Genomic DNA, 21,168 nt, shown 5'->3' on the forward strand with positions numbered 1-21,168 from the left:
GAAAGCTATTCAGGATACTACAAATGTTTTTCGTTGTCTCCTGGCCACTTAAAATAATGTTATGATATTCTAATAAAAGCTTTTATTATGTTTATTGGCCACATGATTATACCAAACACCTATTACAATACAATAACAATAAGATCACTAATGAATGGTTTAAATTTTGAAGATTTTTTCACATTTTAGCATATTTTAATTAAAAAAAAAAATGAAACAGACAGTTTGTTTACTTGATGTTGAGTTGTTGTTATGTAATCACATATGTAAGCACATACCCGCAGCTGCATCCGCAATTTCTATGCAACATTCTTTGTATTTTATTGAATAGTACTCATGATTTCAGTAACACTTGACTATTTTAGACCAATTTAGAGGAACTCCAAAGTCAAAGTTCGTAGTTTTCTAGTGAAAGCACTTGCAATGTAACATGATAGGGTCCTGTGGTATTTAAAAAATGAAATTAGTTATATATCGTATGTCAGGTTCCCATTTTTCAGTGTGCTAGTTAAGGAGGGCTAGTGTTTAAGCAAAATTATGAGTAATTTTATATTAGAATTTGCAATTCTAGTTCTAATTAATTATATTTCCAATGCAAAATTGGAGTTTGCTATTTTGCTCCGAGAAATATATATATATACATCTACATATAATTTTGTAATAAGATTGGATTAAAAACATTACAATGTAAATTGTATGGATATTGATATTGTGATTGAAAATTAAAAGTTAAAACCAACATCCATAATACTAATACATTTTAATACTTACATTAACAGTTGTCATCCATATTTAGAGATGATACATGATACGGTAAAGTACGTGTTCATGCTTCCCAGCTCAATTTTCTTGGTCCAGTCTAGGAATAATATCAGTATTTATATACCTAATCAGTATTGTATCAGTGAGAATTAGATGCCATGTCTCCTTCACGATTTTCTATCATAAAAATTGCATTTAGTGTTCCGTGTATTGCTTTGTGATTCCACTTGCTATAATCAGGGACTTACTGAGCTCGCTTGTTTCTCCAAATTGTAGTCACGGAACAAATGATTTGTTGAATCATGCTAATGCTCAGCCCCTTCATGTTTGTTCCTTAAGGTGCTGTAAATATGCTGTCCCACAATGTATAAAGAAACCAAATTCAATTCTTTACACACATTCACATTTAGGTCATTGAGGTAAAATACAGAGGACATTAATTGGTTAGCCTTGTTGCCACTTCTATGTTGAAATAATAAGTGTTGTTACTTAATTATACTTTCATACATGATCATGCTGTCATAATACAATGTTTACACAGAACAGTTGATTACATTTAACAGGCTCAGTTAATATTTTGCAACTTTAGAGACCAAGATGAGATTTTTAACTGCTGAAGAGACCAGTGGGGCGTAGGCCGGAGGAATTTTCGAAATAAGAATAGGCCTATATTCATCCCAGGGACCCTAAAATTGTCCATGTAAAATTTTAGTGCAATTAGTTAAATAGTTTATATTATATTTATATTTAAACAAACAAAGTCATTTTTGCATATACGAGGGCCATCCGGAAAGTAGTACCCGTTTCCGCCGCGTGAGGCGCTGACGACGCGAGTAGCCGCCGGTCAAGGTCAGATCGCTTCAGTGGCTTGTCTGCCTTCTCTGACGCTAGCATTGCCTGTGTTGTTTCTGTGGCAGTTCATAATGTTTAAAAAAATTGAAAACGCCGCCAGTTGTGAAGTGAGGGCTGTAATAAAATTTCTCAACGCAAGAAACGTTCGACCTTGTGATATTCATCGCCAATTAAAGGAAGTGTATGGAGACAATGTGATGGAAGAGTCATCTGTTCGGCGCTGGTGTCGTAATTTCAACTTGGGGAGGGGGAACACACACGACGATGAGCGTTCAGGGAGACCATCTGTCATTACAGATCAACTGCTGAGGTCAGTAGACGAATTCGTGAGGAACGATCGGTGCGTCACAATTGATGACATCTGTGAACATTTCCCTAATGTTTCTCGAACAATTGTTCATGAAATTGTCAAAGACCATCTGCATTATTCAAAAATTTGTGCAAGGTGGGTCCCTCGCATGCTTACAGATGAGCACAAAACCAAGGCCTCATGCAGCGGGGATAACACAACAACTTCTGCAGCAATTCAATTGGGAAATTTTCGACCATCCACCGTATAGCCCGGACTTGGCCCCTTCAGATTTTCATCTCTTTACAAAACTTAAAGAGTTTTTGGCGGGAAAAAGATTTGACAGCGATGAAGAACTTAAAGAATGCGTGACTACGTATTTCAATCGGCTGGCGGCGGAGGAATATGACGCTGGAATACAAAAACTCGTCACACGTTATGACAAATGCTTAAATTTGCTTGGAGATTATGTGGAGAAGTAGTTTAATGTATGCTCTTTTCAATAAAAATGTTTATATTTGTTAATATTTACTTCTGTGTCTTTATTTCACAAACGGGTACTACTTTCCGGATGGCCCTCGTATAATATTATTAGAATTTGATGCTTACTATAATGGTAAACTCTAAATAATCTAATGTTTTTTAGACAGATATGTTGTATAATTCAACAACACTTTAGCAGCAATATCTCTTGTCAGTGTGAGAAAGCTCACACTATAGCAGAAGACTGGGAGTGGTACAGATGACTCATCTTTTCTGTCAAAACTTGAAGCAGAATGAAAGCTACAGACTTTGTTTAAGATTCCTCCTTGTAGGTTTAAAGTAGTTCAAGTGTTACTGAAATATTCAAGCCATTCAATTATATACATGATATGCAGAGAAATTCTATTTAATGTTTAGTTGGTTTTTATAACATGCGTTTCACTATCTGAATTCAATTCCCCCAAACCATTTCTCTCCAAACTGAATAAGAGATTGGAATATTATTCAGTTACTTTAGTATTTTCCACATAAGAGTCGATTGTGTTTTGTATGCTATTTAAAAAGTATAAACCGATAATGTGCCTATTATTTGGCAGGATATTGCTTCGCAAGCCACGAGTCAATGCTAGTATGACATATTTGTCCTAACCTTGTTTACAACTCTAAGGTTTAAAAAAATGTTTACAGAATTTTGTTAGTTAAAAACACTTCAACATTAATTTTTTTTTAGTCAAGAGTACAAACAGAAACAAAAAAGAATTAACTTGATACATTATAAAGTATAAAATTTGTTATATTTGAACTCACATTTTATAAAAAAAACCTTAGTGTTTATTACATGTCTTTATTACACTGATCACTAAAAAGGCTGGATCATATTTTATTATTGTCTAACATTTAAAGTCATATGTTGAAAAATTATTAGATAAGTTGCAGTGTTGTTTTTTTTCTGTTTCAATTCTTAAATTCTTTGAAATAATAATTCAATTGAAAGAATGATTTAGCTCAAATGACACAATATGAAATAACTCCCCATTTCTCAACAGCGGTATTTTTGTAATAAGTACAATTTATAGCACTAATTAATCTATAGAATTTGAATTAGTACATCTTCACTGCCGTATTATTCAGAATAAGAATCAGAATAAATTATCTTTATTTATATCTTAAAGATTACAAATGAGGCAGTTAATACATTTAAATTATTTTAACAATGAATTTGCTCTTTGTAGGTATTCTTCCGGTGAGTAAAAAGGGTGGGTTCATAGCCACCTTTGCAGTGCTGACTTTAGTGGTTTTCCTGTCTTTTACTGCAGCTCTGGTGGGAGTTGGATGTAGATTTTCTGGTTTTTCATACAGTTTAAGTTGGTAATTTGGAAGGTTTTAGAGGCTAACATATCTTGTATGATGCTTATGTATATCTTTATTACTGTGAAGTTCTACGCCATCCACAGACAATACTACCTCCTGGATGTAAATTGCTACAACTGTTGATCCCCAGGTTCTTGAACACCTCTACAGCTTTCTATTTGTCCGAGTCCACAAATAACCCTTCTGGCCTTTTTTGTAGGGTAGGTATTTTTTGAAAATTTGTTGCTGATTTTCCACCCCAAACAACAAATCTATATCTCTGTTGAGCTTCAAACAATGATAAATATGCTGTTCATGCTGTTTTAATCTGTGCTACTGAGTGATTTAATTTGTTTTATAACATGTATATATATGCTTAGTTTTTGGATAGATTGTAAAGATGTGGAGGTTCTGGTTTTTTTGTCATCTATTATTATTCCTAGGAATGTTGTTTGTGATTCCATTTATATGCTTGGGATCACTGGGACATCAGCTGCTCTTCTTCTTCCAAATACCAATTGATCACAGATTTGATAGATTGATCACCAGGTAATTCCTAGAGCAATATTTATGTGTTAAGTTGAGAGCAGTGTATGAACTCACTGCAAGTCAGTCCACTGATCTCTCATGCAGCATGAGGGTGGAATCATCTGCATTCATGAGATGAGTACAGAGATCTCTTAGATATTGGGGTATATAATTTGTAAATAGAATAAGTATAATTGGTTCCAGTACAGACAGACACTTGTGGACTTACAAGGAATAATATTAACATTCATGTTAAGTGGCAAAGAAATCTGAACTAATATTAGATGAGAATTTCTATTTAATGACATTGGACACTGTCCACCTAATACTCTTTCAAATTTGAGTCCAACAATTTTGGAGCTTATCACACAAATTTGATACCTTTTAAAAATTGACACCAACTATGTGGGGCCATAAATGACACAAGACACGACCCATTACAGTTTGGCTTCACCAATGTGTGGCCAAACTGGACCAGTAAAAAGTGACACCACCCATCGTTCAACAAAACCGAACCCAGTACAAATTGGCACTACCACTGGTGAGAAAGACAAACCCGAACACATACAAAATGTGTTAGAGTAGTTATTTCAAAATGTGTTTGCCCGTTACTAATTATATAAATCATATTTGTTTTATTTTGTAACTAATAAAATTATATAAATTGAATCGTTGAATTATATATTACGAATTATTAAAAATCGCATAAGAAATGTTAACAAATCATAGGTATTAACTAGCTTTTGGAAATTTATTATAACCTTAACTAGTCAGCCTTTAAAAACGCACTAATATATCACATGCTAGTCATTATAAAGAGTTGCAATTTAACTTATACAGTTTATTGAATTATTAAAGTATTAATTAACAGTTTGTTTTATAATAGAGCAATATTAAGAAACTACAACTAGAAAACCATTTCTGTAGCTGCTGAAGGACCCACAAAAATAAAAACTGATAAAAAACGGTTCAGTTCTTTATCTTCAAAATCAGATTGCATTAAAATTGGAGGAAATAAATACTGCCAACCTGTTTCAACTCTAGATTTAAAACGGAAAATGAATTTTAAAGTAGAATTATAAAATTTAATTTAAGATAAGACAGATACTCATCATTTGTTCAATATTAATGAATAATAAAACCCTTATTAGAATAATATGATTCTTATATATATATATATATATATATATATATATATATATATATATATATATATATATATATATTGGTTACAATAGTTTATCTTACATCATACAAATATATAGGCCTACATAAATACAATCATAACTGAACAAAGTTTGTACAACTTGCTCGTACCATTTATTTGTTATAAACCAGAGGTTATTTTTATTTTACAAAATGTTCTTATTCCTACATACAGATTATAGAACATTAACCCATTGCGCTTGAATGGTCAGTAGTACTGGCCATGCAACGTCTTCAGACAGCCCGTTATTAGTTTCGTCATTGCTTGTCCTCGCCGCTCGAATGGCCAGTAGTACTGGCCGCGCTAGTTCCACTCCCAGCTAGTCGCCATGTTTGTATAATTTCCCAGCCAGCTCGTAATTCTTTCCAAATGACCTTTGTATTGTAAACATAGGTATTTAAAAATGACGTAAACACCATTTATAGATAATTAAAGAACGACTTTAATGAAACTAACTTATTCTAAGATAAACAAACTGTTTGTTAATGTTATTTTTATACATACATTTTAAAATTCAATAATTAAAATAAATTGCTGAAATTAAAATTTGATATTTACATATGACACAGTCATAAAACATTTTCCAACATTTTTAGTCTTTGAACTTTTTGGCGGAGTGGAATTTTTCAAAACATAATCCCATGTGAAGTCCTGGGTTGTTAGGACATGTTTTGCAGTAAAATTTGCTGCGTTTTCTGTCCTTGCGAGGTCTCCTACACTACACACTACGCAGTTCTTAGTCTTGCCACCATCAAGTGGATAGGGGATGTGCAATTTTCCGTTTAGTCTTTCTTCTTCATCTGAAGTGGAAGGCCTTCCTCTTTTCCTTGAATTTCTTACATCTCCCACTAATTCTTTAATCAAAATTTTTCTGAATTTTCTTTGCCGTATCTTATTTTGTCCTTGGTTCAGATTGTAAAGTATAAAAGCATTTACAACTGCCGTTTCAAGAAGCCAGAAGAATATCTTCCTCCACCACTTAATGGATTTTCTTGTAAAACAATAACTAGAGATGTATTGATCTGCGAGATCTACCCCGCCCATTGATTGGTTATATTTACAAACCACAGTCGGTTTTTCAACGTCTTCTTCTTGTCCGTTTTTCTTTGTGCGGAGAACTGTTTGGGTTGAGTTATCAGACAGGGTACTCAACATAGCTACCAACTTTGTGTCTTGCCACAGGAGCACTGCAAACTTGTCTTCTTTTCTATAACAAATAATGTCACCTTTTTGTAGTTTGATTTTGCCTGCTTTGTTCTTCTGTTGACTCCTTATTTGCACTGTTAGGCCTTTTCGGTTCATCATAACAGTTCCTGTGATATGAATTTTCATTTCAAAAAGTACTTGAGCAAGATCTAGGTTCATGTAATACCTATCAGTAAAGACGAAGTCCTTCTATGTTCCTATAAGTCTGTTTTAGTTTGTCAACCAGATGGATAACTATACGGCTGGTAACGCCCAAGTCATGCCGTGGCATTCTATCAGTGGTACATTTGCCAAAATATGGCTCCATTGCACATATATAGCCTGTGCTTGATTCCGAAAGAACAAATATTTTAATACCCCATTTTATTGGCTTGTCCTTATTGTACACCTTAAAGACAACTCTACCTTTGTATCCGACGGTGCTCTCATCAACACTCACTTTATTCTGTGGTACATAGAATTCTCTAAAATTCTTATCCATGTATGCCACCACATTTCGTATCTTACCTGAGCGTGTTAGCCTACCACCTGCAGGTCCAGAGGGGGGTGGACTGACATGAAGGTTCCAAAATAATCGTAAGAATCTCTCTTTGCTGAATACGTCCATAAAGAATGGCTGGTAATCTACCCATTCAGTAGAAAAGTAATCGTCCAGTTCTGGTTTCTCGTTCATCCCCATGTTAAGAACTACACCCAAGAAAGCTTTTAATTCTGATAATGATATGTCATGCCAAGAGCGCCACATTGACCTTTTTTGGAGTGGTGTTTTCATCTGAATTTTTTCACCAGCGTAACGGTTAGTCTCATTGACGATTTCTGATAACAAAGTATCATTAAAAAACAGCTGAAAAAATCTAGGGGAATCTTTGGTGTGTTTGTTAGTGGAGGTTTATAGCCACTGTTACCTGCCCAGTTAAACCTTCTAAATTTAGCATTACCCGTTTTCCATTTTTGCCATCCATCTGGACTCACATCGTCTTCACTGCTATCTGTATCATCTACTGACAACTCACCACTGTCCTTTTCCACATTGTGTTCATTTGTTATGTTTTGAATGTCCTCTTCATCATTTATGTTTTGTTCCATTATACGATAATCGGCGTCTTCACCCAATTCTTCACGGAGTTCATCTTCAAATTGTTCATTGAAATTGAAATCCAAATCACTATTGTGTTCAGAACCACTGTCTTCATCAATGTCACTTTCATCTGCCAATATATTTCTAACTTCATCAGAACGTAAACAGTCATCCATTGTTCATTTATTAAAAAAATGTACTAAAAATATACAATATTTACAAAATAATAAACTTAACAAATTGTATTGTTCACAAAGCCTACTACAAAAGAACTGTTCCAAATGTAAACACTAACTATTTACAAATACAGTAGAACGTTGGTTATCCGAAACGTCAATTATCCGAACACGAAAAAAGGTTGCGTGTAACCTGAACTAGACCAAACGTCACCGCGTAATAAACAGTCGTCAGTTTGACCTTGGTAGTCGGCGCCGCCGTGCGACGTAGCAGACGTTAGACGGCACTCACAGCAGTCGCTTCCTTGTCAATCATTCACTCGCATAGTGCAGCGCTGAAAGTACATTACAGTTTAGTTTATAATTTGTGAAGTTAAGTTTGTTTGGAAAGTATAGTACAGTTTAGTTTATAATTTGTGAAGTTAATAGTATTGGACTGTACAGTAGTTTCAAGAACATCCAGTAAAAAAGTTAGTTTTATCTTTTATTCTGTACATTATTGTTGTTTTAAGGTTAGATTAGTTGTAATATTGTAGGCCGTAGGATGTTTATAATTTGACATGGCGACCTCTAGTAAACCTAATAAAAGAAGCAGAAATGTTTTATCTATTGAATCAAAATTAAAAATCATTGAAAAACTAGAAAAAGGTGAAACAGGGACATCTTTAGCAAAACAATTTAACGTTGGCAAGGCAACAATATCAGAGATAAAAAGTAAAAAATCTGAAATCCTTAAATTTGCCTCCAAACTGGACAGCGAAGATGGATCTAGAAAAAGGAAATCGATGAAAAGACCTCAAGATGAAAAATTAGAAGAGGCGATGTATCTATGGTTCATTCAAAGGCGAATAAAGGGGGAACCAATATCAGGCCCTTTGCTTTGTGAAAAAGCCATCCAAATCAATAAAAAACTTGGTGGGTCAGCCGACTTCAAGGCTAGTACAGGGTGGTTGAAGAATTTTAAATCACGCCATGGTATACGTGAGCTTGACATACAAGGTGAAATATTATCTGGAGATTCTGCAGCTGCAGAAAAATATAAAGAGACATTTTCCAAACTGTTAAAAGATGAAGGATATTCATTGGATTTGGTATACAATGCTGATGAAACAGGCCTTAATTGGAAGGCACTGCCGCGTAAATCATTGGCATCAAAACGAGAAAAGGCGGCGCCAGGATTAAAGGTTAGCAAGGAGCGTGTAACAATCATGGTTGCAGCAAACGCTACTGGTACGCATGCATTGCCTCTCCTAATGATAAGCAAATCTAAAAAGCCTAGGTGTTTTAAAAATGTGACTTGTTTACTTCTTACCTACAAATCACAAAAGAATGCGTGGATGAATTGTGAAATTTTTTTAGACTGGTTTACTAATGAATTTATCCCTGATGTCAAAAAGTACAAAAAAGATAACAATAAGCTGGGGAAAGTACTTCTCGTTATAGACAATGCCCCAACCCACCCGGATGTTGAAATATTGAACTCAATCGACGAGGACTTTAAAGTGACCTATTTACCACCTAACGTGACAGCGTTACTTCAGCCCATGGACCAGGGCGTTATAGAAAAGCTTAAAAGGATGTACAAAAAGCAAGTTCTTCGTCGCTTGTTACTTGCTGATGCCAATGAAGAAAGTGTTGTGCAATTTGCCAAAAAACTCAATGTCAAAGATTGTTCTTACATGATAGCAGACTCTTGGAGCACCATGAAAGAAAGCAACTTAAAAAATGCTTGGAACAAAATTTTAGAAAAGACTCGTGAAAACATAGAGCCTAAAGTTACAGACCAGGAAGATGTTGATGAATTTTTGGAGTTGTATGGAGAAATTCCTGGATTTTCAGAATGTGACATACAAGATACTGAAGATTGGCTAACAATGGACAATGACCCAGGCTTCCAGATCCTTAATGATGAGGAAATTGTTTCTCTGGTGCTGGCTGAAGATACCACCCAGCATGACAGCGATGAAGACTGTAACACAGATACTGCAGAAAGCACCAAGAATCGTTCAAGTCATGAAGAAGCTTTTTCGGCATTTAATACTGCGATGTCTTGGCTTGAAAAGCAAGAGGAGAGCTGCCCAACTCAGCTTTTACTGCTAAAGAGGCTTAGGGACTTAGCAGCTAAAAAACGGTCCTCAAGTTTAAAGCAAAAGACAATAAAAGACTATTTTACAAAGTAATTCCAATGCAATACATTACAGTATTAAAAATGTTACTTTATCATATTTTTATGTTTCTATTTTTTTTTTAATTTGACATTACTCTTTATAAAATGTGTGAATATTATATTAACTTCAGTACAAAATTACATAAAAGAGTTGATTAATATAATAAAAGTATTATGTATACGTAAATATGTTGTGTTTTTAATTTCCACATGCTTAATCAATAATTTACCTATCAGTAAGCACCTCAAATGGCATTATTAAAACTATGTTTGATTATCCGAACATTTGATTATCCGAACACCCTCAGGTCCCAATTAGTTCGGATAACCGACGTTCTACTGTATTTACAAAATAATTAACTGCACAGCTGCCATTTTATTATGAAAGATGTGTTATAAATATATTCAACTATTATTTACAAATATTTACAAATTAATAAAAATTCACAGCTAAATAACATCAAACAGTATGAAACCCAAGTCAAATGAACACACAACAAGTAGTAATGGGCGAGGGTGACTGACCTTCGAAACATCAGTTGTCTGAATCTTCTACGCAGAAATGTAATTGGCGGGAAACCATTGTCAGCAGATGTCAAATTTAGTTTAAGAGTTCCTCGATAGGTTACAGCACTTGCCGGACATAGAAGTATAAATTAAAATAATAATAATAAAGTGTTTACGTAGTGCCCAGTAGTACTGGCCATACGAGCAATGGTCGTATTCTGTACTGGCCAGGTATTCGAGCAGTCAGGACATAGCGTAAAAAATTAAAACCAAGCTGAGGCGGAAATGTCAGCAGGCAGTACAACTGGCCATTCGAACACTGAGGACAAACTATAAATATTGCTTTCGAGTGCATAGGGTTAAATAAAACAGGTGCAATATATCCTTGATGGTCTATACAAATTATATAAATGTACAGATATTTTAGAAACCCACTTTTCTAACTCAGAGGGGCTCCGAAACCTATATTTATACAAATATTGTAATAGATTACATACTCATAGTATTATCATGAATAAGAAAGTGAATATGTTCACTACGAACAGGCCAAACTTTTGTATGTATAAACAATACTGTAACAAAGTTTTAATTTGTAAGTGCCTGGGTGTAAACTTTATTGAAATTTGAAAAAAAAAAACAACAGTTAATAATAAATTAATTAAGCATACAAGTTTTCCCTTTAGATTTGTAGAACTCTAAAACAACTTATATCATTATTTTATGACTAATATCTTTATATAAAATTTAATTCTTACTTGTTTTCTGAACCCAAATATCACTATTTTCTTCTGGAAATCTAAACATCTTCAATACTTTCACCTTAAACCTACTGTTCAAACAATTTTGGGGAAACACCTAGTACCGAACATTTTGGACTGACACATGTAGTTTTGAAAAACTTGTTGTAATTAAAAATAAAATAAAAACAAACTATATGTGATAATCTATTTTGGGTAAAACTTGACTGAAAAACTAAATGACACTTGCACCTTGAGACAATATACACAGGTAGATAGATTAATATATGTAACAGTAGACCATGAAGTCAATGGGAGGATGTTTGGTCCACAGCGGCTGAGTGGAGGGGATCCGTGCCGCACAACACTGGGAGAATTAGTGGTGGGAAGCAAAAACTCATAAGCTATACAATGAGTGCCCCATTCGGCGCTCACTGAAACTAATGTCCAACTGTCTGTATAAAACAGAAATATCTATAGTCTGTGATTTTATACACTAACTGTTTGTTTGCTTGAGACAGCTGCCACTGAGCTGATTATCTATTTATTTTCCCCCTCCCAATTGCAATGTTGCTAGTCTGCAAAATAAAATTATGTCATTCTTGTATTATTTTATATAACACAGAAACGAAGTTATGACTAAATAATGCTGATATAATGTGAGAAAATGGCAAACTATTTGGTCTTGTCAAGGTATTTTACATTATTAACGCTAGCGCTATCTAAAAAAACTGTCTCTTCAAATTATTTCACATTACATAGAGCTAGTGCTATCGGTACACTGCCTCATCAAAGTAGGCCAATCGGTACTACTATTTTACCTACACAGTAGTATTGTAAAAATCCTATTAGGAATAAGAAACTATAATATCTTAAGAGCTCTTATGCTAGCAACCAATATTTGTAGTGAATAAAATTTTGTACCAAATATGTTTTGTTTCAGCTTCTATTCCAGCTGCAGTTCCACCTGCTTCAATGGAATCTCCGTGAGTATCAAAACATTCTAGCGAATCTATATATAGTGAATGTATATATATATATATATATAGATTCTGTATATAGTATATACAGGGTGTATATTATGTCTGGAAACACCCAAATATATCCTTTAATAATTTAAATATAAATTTGAAACCTCTTACAATCGTGATAGAGATTGGGCATCTACTTTTTGGAACAATGTTTTGTTATGTCACACCAACGGGGGACGTCCTGCCGAGGGTATCGTGAATATTCTTAATGGAAGCCTATACCTTGTGATACATAATTTTAAAGGTAATAGCTTACTGAATTGAATGCCACAAACCGCATCTCAAGGGAATTATTCTATCAGAAAATAGAGCATTTTTAGTATTGAAAATTTACTGATGTTCAACAATGTAATTTTAAACATGGTTCTTGCCACAAAATGTGTTACACTAATTTTTTAGCATTTTTTTAAATGTTCAATTAAATAAAACAAAAATTTCATTTTAAGCTGGTTCTATTAGCACAAATTTGCCAGTTTTTTATTACAGTACAATTATGGAAATACTTATGTTATTGATTTCTTATTACAAATAAAAAATAATGTATGCTGTTAGAAAAGTCTTACAACAAACGTTTTACCTGCATTTGGTGTCAAAGCAATTGTTCGAACTGTGTTCCTTCTACGGTTTGACAATGATCCAATCTTGTGTAAAATGATTCGACAGAGTTGCCTAACATTTCTTCAGTTATCAAAGCAATCTCCTCTATAATCCTGTTTCTTAGGTCTTCCCAAATTATGAGGCTTTCTTCTATAAACATTGGATTTTAAATGACCCCATAGGAAATAATCGATTGGTGACAAATCCGGAGATCTTGGAGGCCATTCGATTTCTCCTCTTCGGCCAATCCATTTATGAGGAAACCTTAAATCCAAATACTCTCTTACCTGTCTCCCATAATGGGGTGGAGCACCATCCTGCTGAAACCATACATTATCAAAGTATTCTCCTGATGCAATTTGAATAGCTGGGATTATTTCATTTTGGAGCATATTGTAGTAAAGTTCGGCGTTTAAATTTCCATTGATGAAAAAGGGTCCAACAATTTTGTTACCTAAAATTCCACACCATACGTTCAGTTTTTGTGGTTGCTGTGAATGGGACTCAGTAATCCAATGTGGGTTTTCACTAGCCCAGTAACGGCAATTGTGCCTGTTAACATTGCCATTTAGGAAAAAAGTTGCCTCATCAGAAAATAGTATGTTGGTCAGAAAATCTCTATTGTCATCACATTTGCGCATCACAAGTTCACAAAACTCAACTCTTCTGTCGTAATCATCCTCACTTAACTGTTGGACTAAATGAACTTTAAATGGTTTGTATTTATTAATTTTCAAAATCTTACTCACAGACATAGGGTGCATATCATGTTGCTGTGCAGCTTTTCTGAGCGATGTATGTGGGTCTTCAATAAATGTTTGCAAAACATCTAGTGCATGTTCTTCATCTGTTGCAGATTGTATCCTACCCGACTTTGGCCGATTACGTACACTCCCTGTCATTTCAAAACGCTCAATAGTTTTTGATATTGTTGAAACACTTATGGGATTCCTTTCTGGGAAAGTGTCATTAAACAAATTACAAACTTCCCGATAAGATCTTTGACGATCGCCATATCCTCGCATCATCAACAGAGTAATTCGTTCTCTTTCAGACAATTCCATTAAAATGCCAAATAAAAACTGAACTACTGTAATTAGATAACTTGTTGACAGCAATGCTTCAGAGACACTGATTAACTCGACAGGAATGATATGACCTTTGTCCATTTGTAATTCCCAAGCTTAGACCTGTCTAGTGAAAGCTCCATGCTCAACAAACTGAAACCTGTAGACCAGATGATTAATAACACAATAATGTTTCTCATAGGCTAGTGACCTTTGTCTCTTTAAACCTTCCTGCTGACTGGAAAACACCAAGTACAGATTCATAAGTAATCAGAGAAAGTGACTCATAAGTTTTATTCATTGTAATAAAAACTGGTAAATTTGTACTAATGAAACCAGCTTAAAAATAAATTGTTTATTTTATTTTAATTGAACATTTAAAAAATGCTAAACAAATTAGTGTAACACATTTTGTGGCAAGAACCATGTTAAAATTACATTGTTGAACATCAGTAAATTTTCAATACTAAAAATGCTCTATTTTCTGATAGAATAATTCCTTTGAGATGCGGTTTGTGGCATTCAATTCAGTAAGCTATTACCTTTAAAATTATGTATCACAAGGTATAGGCTTCCATTAAGAATATTCACGATACCCTCGGCAGGACGTCCCCCGTTGGTGTGACATAACAAAACATTGTTCCAAAAAGTAGATGCCCAATCTCTATCACGATTGTAAGAGGTTTCAAATTTATATTTAAATTATTAAAGGATATATTTGGGTGTTTCCAGACATAATATACACCCTGTATATATATATATATATATATATATATATATATATATATATATATATATATATATCTATATATAGTAAAAAACTTTAATAAATAATCTACTTTATAAAAAATACATTTAAGAAATCTATTCAAATAAGAAATCTTCATACCTCCATTTTAATACTACATGAGATAAATCTCAAAACAAAGTCAAGCATCTAATGCATATCAGTATCTTGAATTACTTTAAAACACCTGACAGAATCATGGTGCACTGTAACATCAAATATTGACTAATTATCAATGTTGTCGCCGTAACAGTAGGTTCTGGCCTCAAATACAAGAGACACATATGTGGATGAATTAGATCTAGAAAGTGTTAATTTTTATCCAATTGAGAAAATAAATCAATTTAATTAATTTTTCTTGACCTACATAATGTTTACTGGAAGTACTGGATGTATTTTATTCTATGTAGTACATTAACCCTTTGAGTGCCGCGGCATTTTGCTATATGGTATGCATAAAATGCCGAGCGAAAATGTCTGATTCTGCAAGGATCTGGTTAAAAATTCATAACAAAATTATTTATTGGTATAATATCCTGGGTTTTTGTTTTTTCTTTAGATAAATATATTTTCTTTATAAATATAATACATTGACCACTTATTAAACATTTTTATACCAATAAATAAAACATTAACAAAAACTTTATGAGCAAAAATACTTTGTTTTTTATTTTGACACAACTTAGTGTTATTGAAATATTTTATTTTTTCACTTTTAGTTATTCTATCTTATACTCCATTTAATTATTTACAAAAAGACATACAGGTATAGAAACTTTTTTTATACTTTTAAATAAAGTTTGGAAAATAAATATGAAATTATGAACCACTACAAAACTATAAATTTTCTAACCTAACCAAACACTCTGTGTATTGTTTACACTGCTAATGCTTAATCTAATGCCTGCAATACTAGGTCTTCATTGTCAGCAATGCTTTTACGACTCATTGTTTATAAATGTCACTGAATAAACACAAAAAAACATAAAAACTATACAAATATATTTAGTAAAGTACTAGCTGCTTACGATCACCGTAACTCACGGTCAAGTCATTGTTTCATTGTTCTACTTACACACAGACTAGAACAACATACACAAACGAATTAATTTGAAGATACTAACACTGCAAACCCATTTACACTTACAAAAATTGTAATATTTACAATCATTTGTGAAATAAACACAAAACATGTACCGGCTCGTCCGCGTAGCAGTCGATTCTAAACTCGACTGACATGCTCAATTTACAACCGCTGTAAAAATCAAAATCTAACCAGAATGCAACAAAACCTACATCAAAAGTTACGTTGAAGCCTTTGGAATGCGTATGTATACTTACTGAACCAATTTACATAAATACTATATAAAATATAAGCGTTACTGCTGAAGTTGCAAATAGCGATTCTGGCATTTCTTGCATATAATGCAGGATCGCAAATAGCGATGCTCCGGCACTCAAAGGGTTAATGACACACAGAATCGCTTAACCTTTATGTTTGTGTAATGTTCTGTATGTTAACCGTAATGCAGCAGAGAGTTTCCAATTATATTGAAAAGATTGTGATGAATAGTATTTCCATCTTTAACTGCTGTCTATTAAATGTTATTGACTGACAATTATTTCACTATCTAAATGATTGTCTGGTATGATAGATTGTTGTTGATGAATCATTGGTCAGTTGAGATTCTGTCATCGTATGCATTGGACACTATGTATAAAATTCATGCATTGAAGTTGCCAAGTTTTGTATATGACTGGTAAGCTTTCTTTAAATATTTAACCTTTTGGTACAAATATACATTTTTTATTTGCTAAGGAGGTAAATTAAAACTAATATTAAAACTAATATTAAAACTCTATTTTGACCCTGAAATACATTTATTACTTCTTTTATTATTATTAAAAAATTCAAATTACGTGATTTTGTGGATAGATAGTTATAGTATGAATATACTATCTAAACCCAATATATATAGAGAGAATCTGTGGATATTTTGGGAAATTGAAAGCGTGGACTTATTAAAACTAATTTTTAACTTTAATAGGATTTTAAAGTTTTTAGTATGCAGTCTGTATGTGTTTCTCTTAAAACCTTTTTGTCTTTGAAACCGTCACATGTAATAAACAAAAATTTGCGTGGATGTTAACATTAATAATATCTATTAAAATATGAAAAAATTAAAATCATATATTTATTTACTTCTAGTTGGCAGCTATTTACAAAGTTTGACTCACAATAACCCAAAATATGAGCCTATTAGAAGTATTTCACAAAAAAATCTTTGTACAGTAAATCTTATTACAAACTCCATGACATATAATTCAAATAAATCAAGTGAAAAATAACCCAAATATTGCAAATCTATAGAAATAGGTTATCTTTATTTTTCTTTGCTATGTGGTCCTCAAACGAGTTTTCAATGTAACAGTTAAAATGACTAAAGTGACGAGATATTAATCATTAAATTAGTAAATGTAGGCTTGAGACAGAATTCAGTTTATACAAAAATCAGTGTTTATAATTCACTTTAAATTAATTTATTCTCTTAGTATTTGTCTTCAATTATTACAAAACAATGTACTCTCAACATATGTAAGAAACTGTTTAAACTTCTGAAACCAAAAAAACACAGTAGCGTGCCAAGAAACATTATCTTCAAAAGCGGTTGATAACTGATTAAGGGATAGCATCTAACTTAAACCGTTTCAAATGATACAAAATCTATTCTTTTTATAAAATGCTTGGACATAAATGATACCTTTAACTAAAGTTTAAATTAAAGCTGATAAATTATCAGATACTTTGAATTCCATACGAGGCCTGCTGTCTTTTGAATATTAATTGATTTACCTCTGAATTTTTTCTGTCTATGAGCTGTTTTAATATAACCGTGTGTATAAAAACATATTTTTAACCATGTGTGACCCTCCTTGAGTTAACTTTAATTTGGGATAAATGCATTTATATCTGTGAAAGAGGCCCTACTGATAGTTTGATATTTTCCATGTATGATACATAAATCAGTTTATAAATAGTTTCAGAAAATCTTGTTTTTTTTGCACAACATTATTTATTTTTAAGATGAGTTTAGCCCACCAAATATTACAAGTCTTACAACCAATATCTGTGTGAAACTAAAAATCGACTATTGTTTATATTATTTGAAAATACATTGTAAACATAAGGACTTAACAATATCTAACTTCCCCTATGCAGAAATTGTTAGAAAAGTATGAAATACAATCTAACAGAAAAGTTATGTTGCATTTTGGCACTAATCACTATTCACAGGTCATGAATTCATATAGGTTTAAGAATGTTTGTTTGTCTTTATCTTTTTATTTATTATTTTTCAAATAATAGAGATATATTTCTCTACATAATAACGTCTCTAAAAGTATTGAGTAATTTTTATTCTTGAAGCTCTTAATCATGCTTTGGACTGCCCTGAATAAGTCAATTTTTCAGGTAAAACGGACCTGCTAAATATAAATTATATCTTCGTGTTCACTTCTTCCATAGCTGCCATTTCATTATCTTTGTATGTACATATTTAATTATTAATTTTAATCATGCTCAGTTATTCCTTGTATTTGAAGAATTAAATTTTGAATAACTAATATGTCATTAAACACATTATCTCATAAGGGTTTTCAAAGTTAGTGTTATAAGAAAGGAATATGCTGTAAGCTACATATTCATGTATACATGTGTTTCTTGGCTTCCAGGCTTGGTTCAAGCAGCCAGGTAATGGACTGGGCTGTACCTCATGCTTCTAAGCTTAAGTACACTCAGTTGTTCAACACCACGGACAGAACAAGGTCTGGATTTCTCAATGGTGTACAAGCTCGCAACATCATGATGGCTTCTCAACTACCGCAGAATGTCTTGGCACAGATCTGGTAAATACGATCATCACCTGATGGAAATCAGGGCATCTGAATATTTGTCTTGAAACATTGCAGGCATCTACTTTCTTTGGTGGTTAGTTCAACCAGCTGATAACAAAACAGACATGATGAACGCAGGAGAAATTATTAAGGTGTCCTTTTCTCAGGTGGTCCAGATAGTCCTCATCCACTTTTGAAAACTCACTGTAAGCTGATGAAAAAAAACAATAAAGATATATAAATATCAAAATGTATACATTTCAAAAATTTTAATTAGAAAATATAGATAAAATATAAAATCAATTGATGAAATATTAATAAATTACATAAGTAGGCTTACCAAGTAGAAATTAAAAAGTAGGATGTTTATGATTTTTTTGCATTTTGTTAACTTATGTTGTGTTATATTATTTTGTTAACTTTATAGGAATTAATTGATACTTTTATAAGATTAAAAAAATATGATTCTGTATTTTATGATTTCAATTTTATAAACATACAAATTTTTGTTATGCCCATTATTTTGTTTCGATTTTATCTGCTGATGGTCGTAGTTTATTTTATAACTAGACAAAGACTATTCTCCACCTCCTGAGAGAGGACACCTTAATATTCAAAGAAAACCTGTCTCTTACCTTAATTGTATGTAATTTTAATCCTGATTCAAATCTTTTGTTCTTTTGTTTTGTTATATGCATTGTTACTGCTGTTACTTAAATACTGACTTATGAACTGTTAGGCATTGACTTTTCAAATACTGTTCTTAAAATTGGAGTAATTGGTAATATTTACTAGAGTTTAGAAAACTTTAGTTTTAGACTCATCTAAAATGTATTTTGTTATTGCCACAGCCACATGTTTGTTTTCCTCCTTGACATTAGAATCAAGTGTCATCGCAATCCAAAGTGATGATCTGGTAGTGATGGGAGAATCGAATACCGTGTAGGTCTTCAAATACTTGATCTGTGCTGAGTATTTCTAACAGACAAGTCTTACTTCCTTCCCACAATCTATCATTTCTTTCTTCCAATGACAGCTAAACTAAAGATTGGTAGGCTATTGGTGAACAGAGTTTTTTTAGAGTAATTTCACTTAATTAATATTAATGCATTTGTATTTTTAGCTCCATTTATGATATTTTCATATGTGTCACTTAGTTATAGAAGTATGAGTAATGATTTTTTTATAAACAATCTAGTTTTCTCTTTTTCCTATCTATAACAGAGTGAATGATTACATCACCACTAAAATGTTAACTGATTACAAGCCTAAATTCAATCAATATTGGATTTGTGTAATAATAATAACACTTTTTATATGTTGTTTGGATTTTACAATCTTTTAACAAAGTCAAAATTCAGCACAATAATCACTATTATAAGTATTATTATACATATAAAATAAATAAATAAATATATAAATATATATACCATTTCATACTAACGAATATATATATGAACCGCTAACTGCAGAAAGGCATCAAGTCCAAATTAACCAACTTTTCAGGAGCGACAAAAAACCTTTTATAAATCCATATGTACATACATATATTTAAATATTTATTTTTTATTCTATATGACTGACCTTTTAAAGATCATATTTTGAAATTGAGTCAATCAAATATTTTTAAAGAGCTGATTATTAATTTTTTTTTACATAGGACATGTTTCCTTTCTGCGGTAAACTATTTTACAATTTTACAAATCATGGGGAAAAATCATTATACAAATCATTTTGTTAGATACATTTATTTTAATGATAAAAATATCTTATATCTAGGAACACGTTGTATAACAAAAGAAAATATTTTTACACTACAATATTTAAGTCATCGTCAGCGGTTGATGTGGTAGGCCATGACAGGATTTGGTCCCAAAAGTCAAATTTTTTCTTCTGGAATGTATTTTTTTGTTTTTTTTCAGATCTTCCATTTTTTTAATGTTGATCGGAAGTACCGTAGCATAGGCTTTTTTTGTTGGAGCCCTGATCGGCATCTCTGCATTCCTCAATCTGAAGGAATCCGTTGCCAAGCCGGTAATGTTCATGTCACACTGCACCGTGTGAGGCGTCTCAGATGAAAAAGACATTACCCTGTATTTTGATATTGAAAATGTTATTTTTTGTCTTTTCGGTACATCTCTACCATAGGAATCGTCACTTAAGCTGGTCTTTTTGTAAAACTCTGGCCACCATGGCAGTGAGTCAATAAAATCGTCAAAGTTCATTTTGATGACAGAGAATTTACCAGCGATTTTCGATGAACCAAGAATAAGAGCTTCGACTTCAGCTAAATCATAGTATCTTTCTTCTCTTCCCAATTTTCTTCTTACTATCCCAAAATCTCTATCATTCGGCATAAACGAGTGGCCTCGGACTGGAAACACTAGTTTTACTTCATCAAAACCGTTTTATTTCACATAAATTACATCATCATTCTTACCAGGGTGTGG

General features: G+C 32.6%; 1 protein-coding gene across 1 annotated transcript in view; it reads left to right on the top strand.

Moving 5' to 3' along the window:
• LOC124359078 (intersectin-1) overlaps positions 1-21,168 on the top strand; it is a 131,505-nt gene that overhangs the window by 15,165 nt on the left and 95,172 nt on the right. Inside the window, exons 5-6 of the mRNA XM_046811502.1 lie at positions 12,286-12,328; positions 18,557-18,730. Of these exons, the coding sequence (XP_046667458.1) occupies positions 12,286-12,328; positions 18,557-18,730 (217 nt within the window). The remainder of the gene's footprint in view (positions 1-12,285; positions 12,329-18,556; positions 18,731-21,168) is intronic.

Source organism: Homalodisca vitripennis, chromosome 4 (assembly GCF_021130785.1).
Source record: "Homalodisca vitripennis isolate AUS2020 chromosome 4, UT_GWSS_2.1, whole genome shotgun sequence".
Lineage (NCBI taxonomy): Eukaryota > Metazoa > Arthropoda > Insecta > Hemiptera > Cicadellidae > Homalodisca > Homalodisca vitripennis.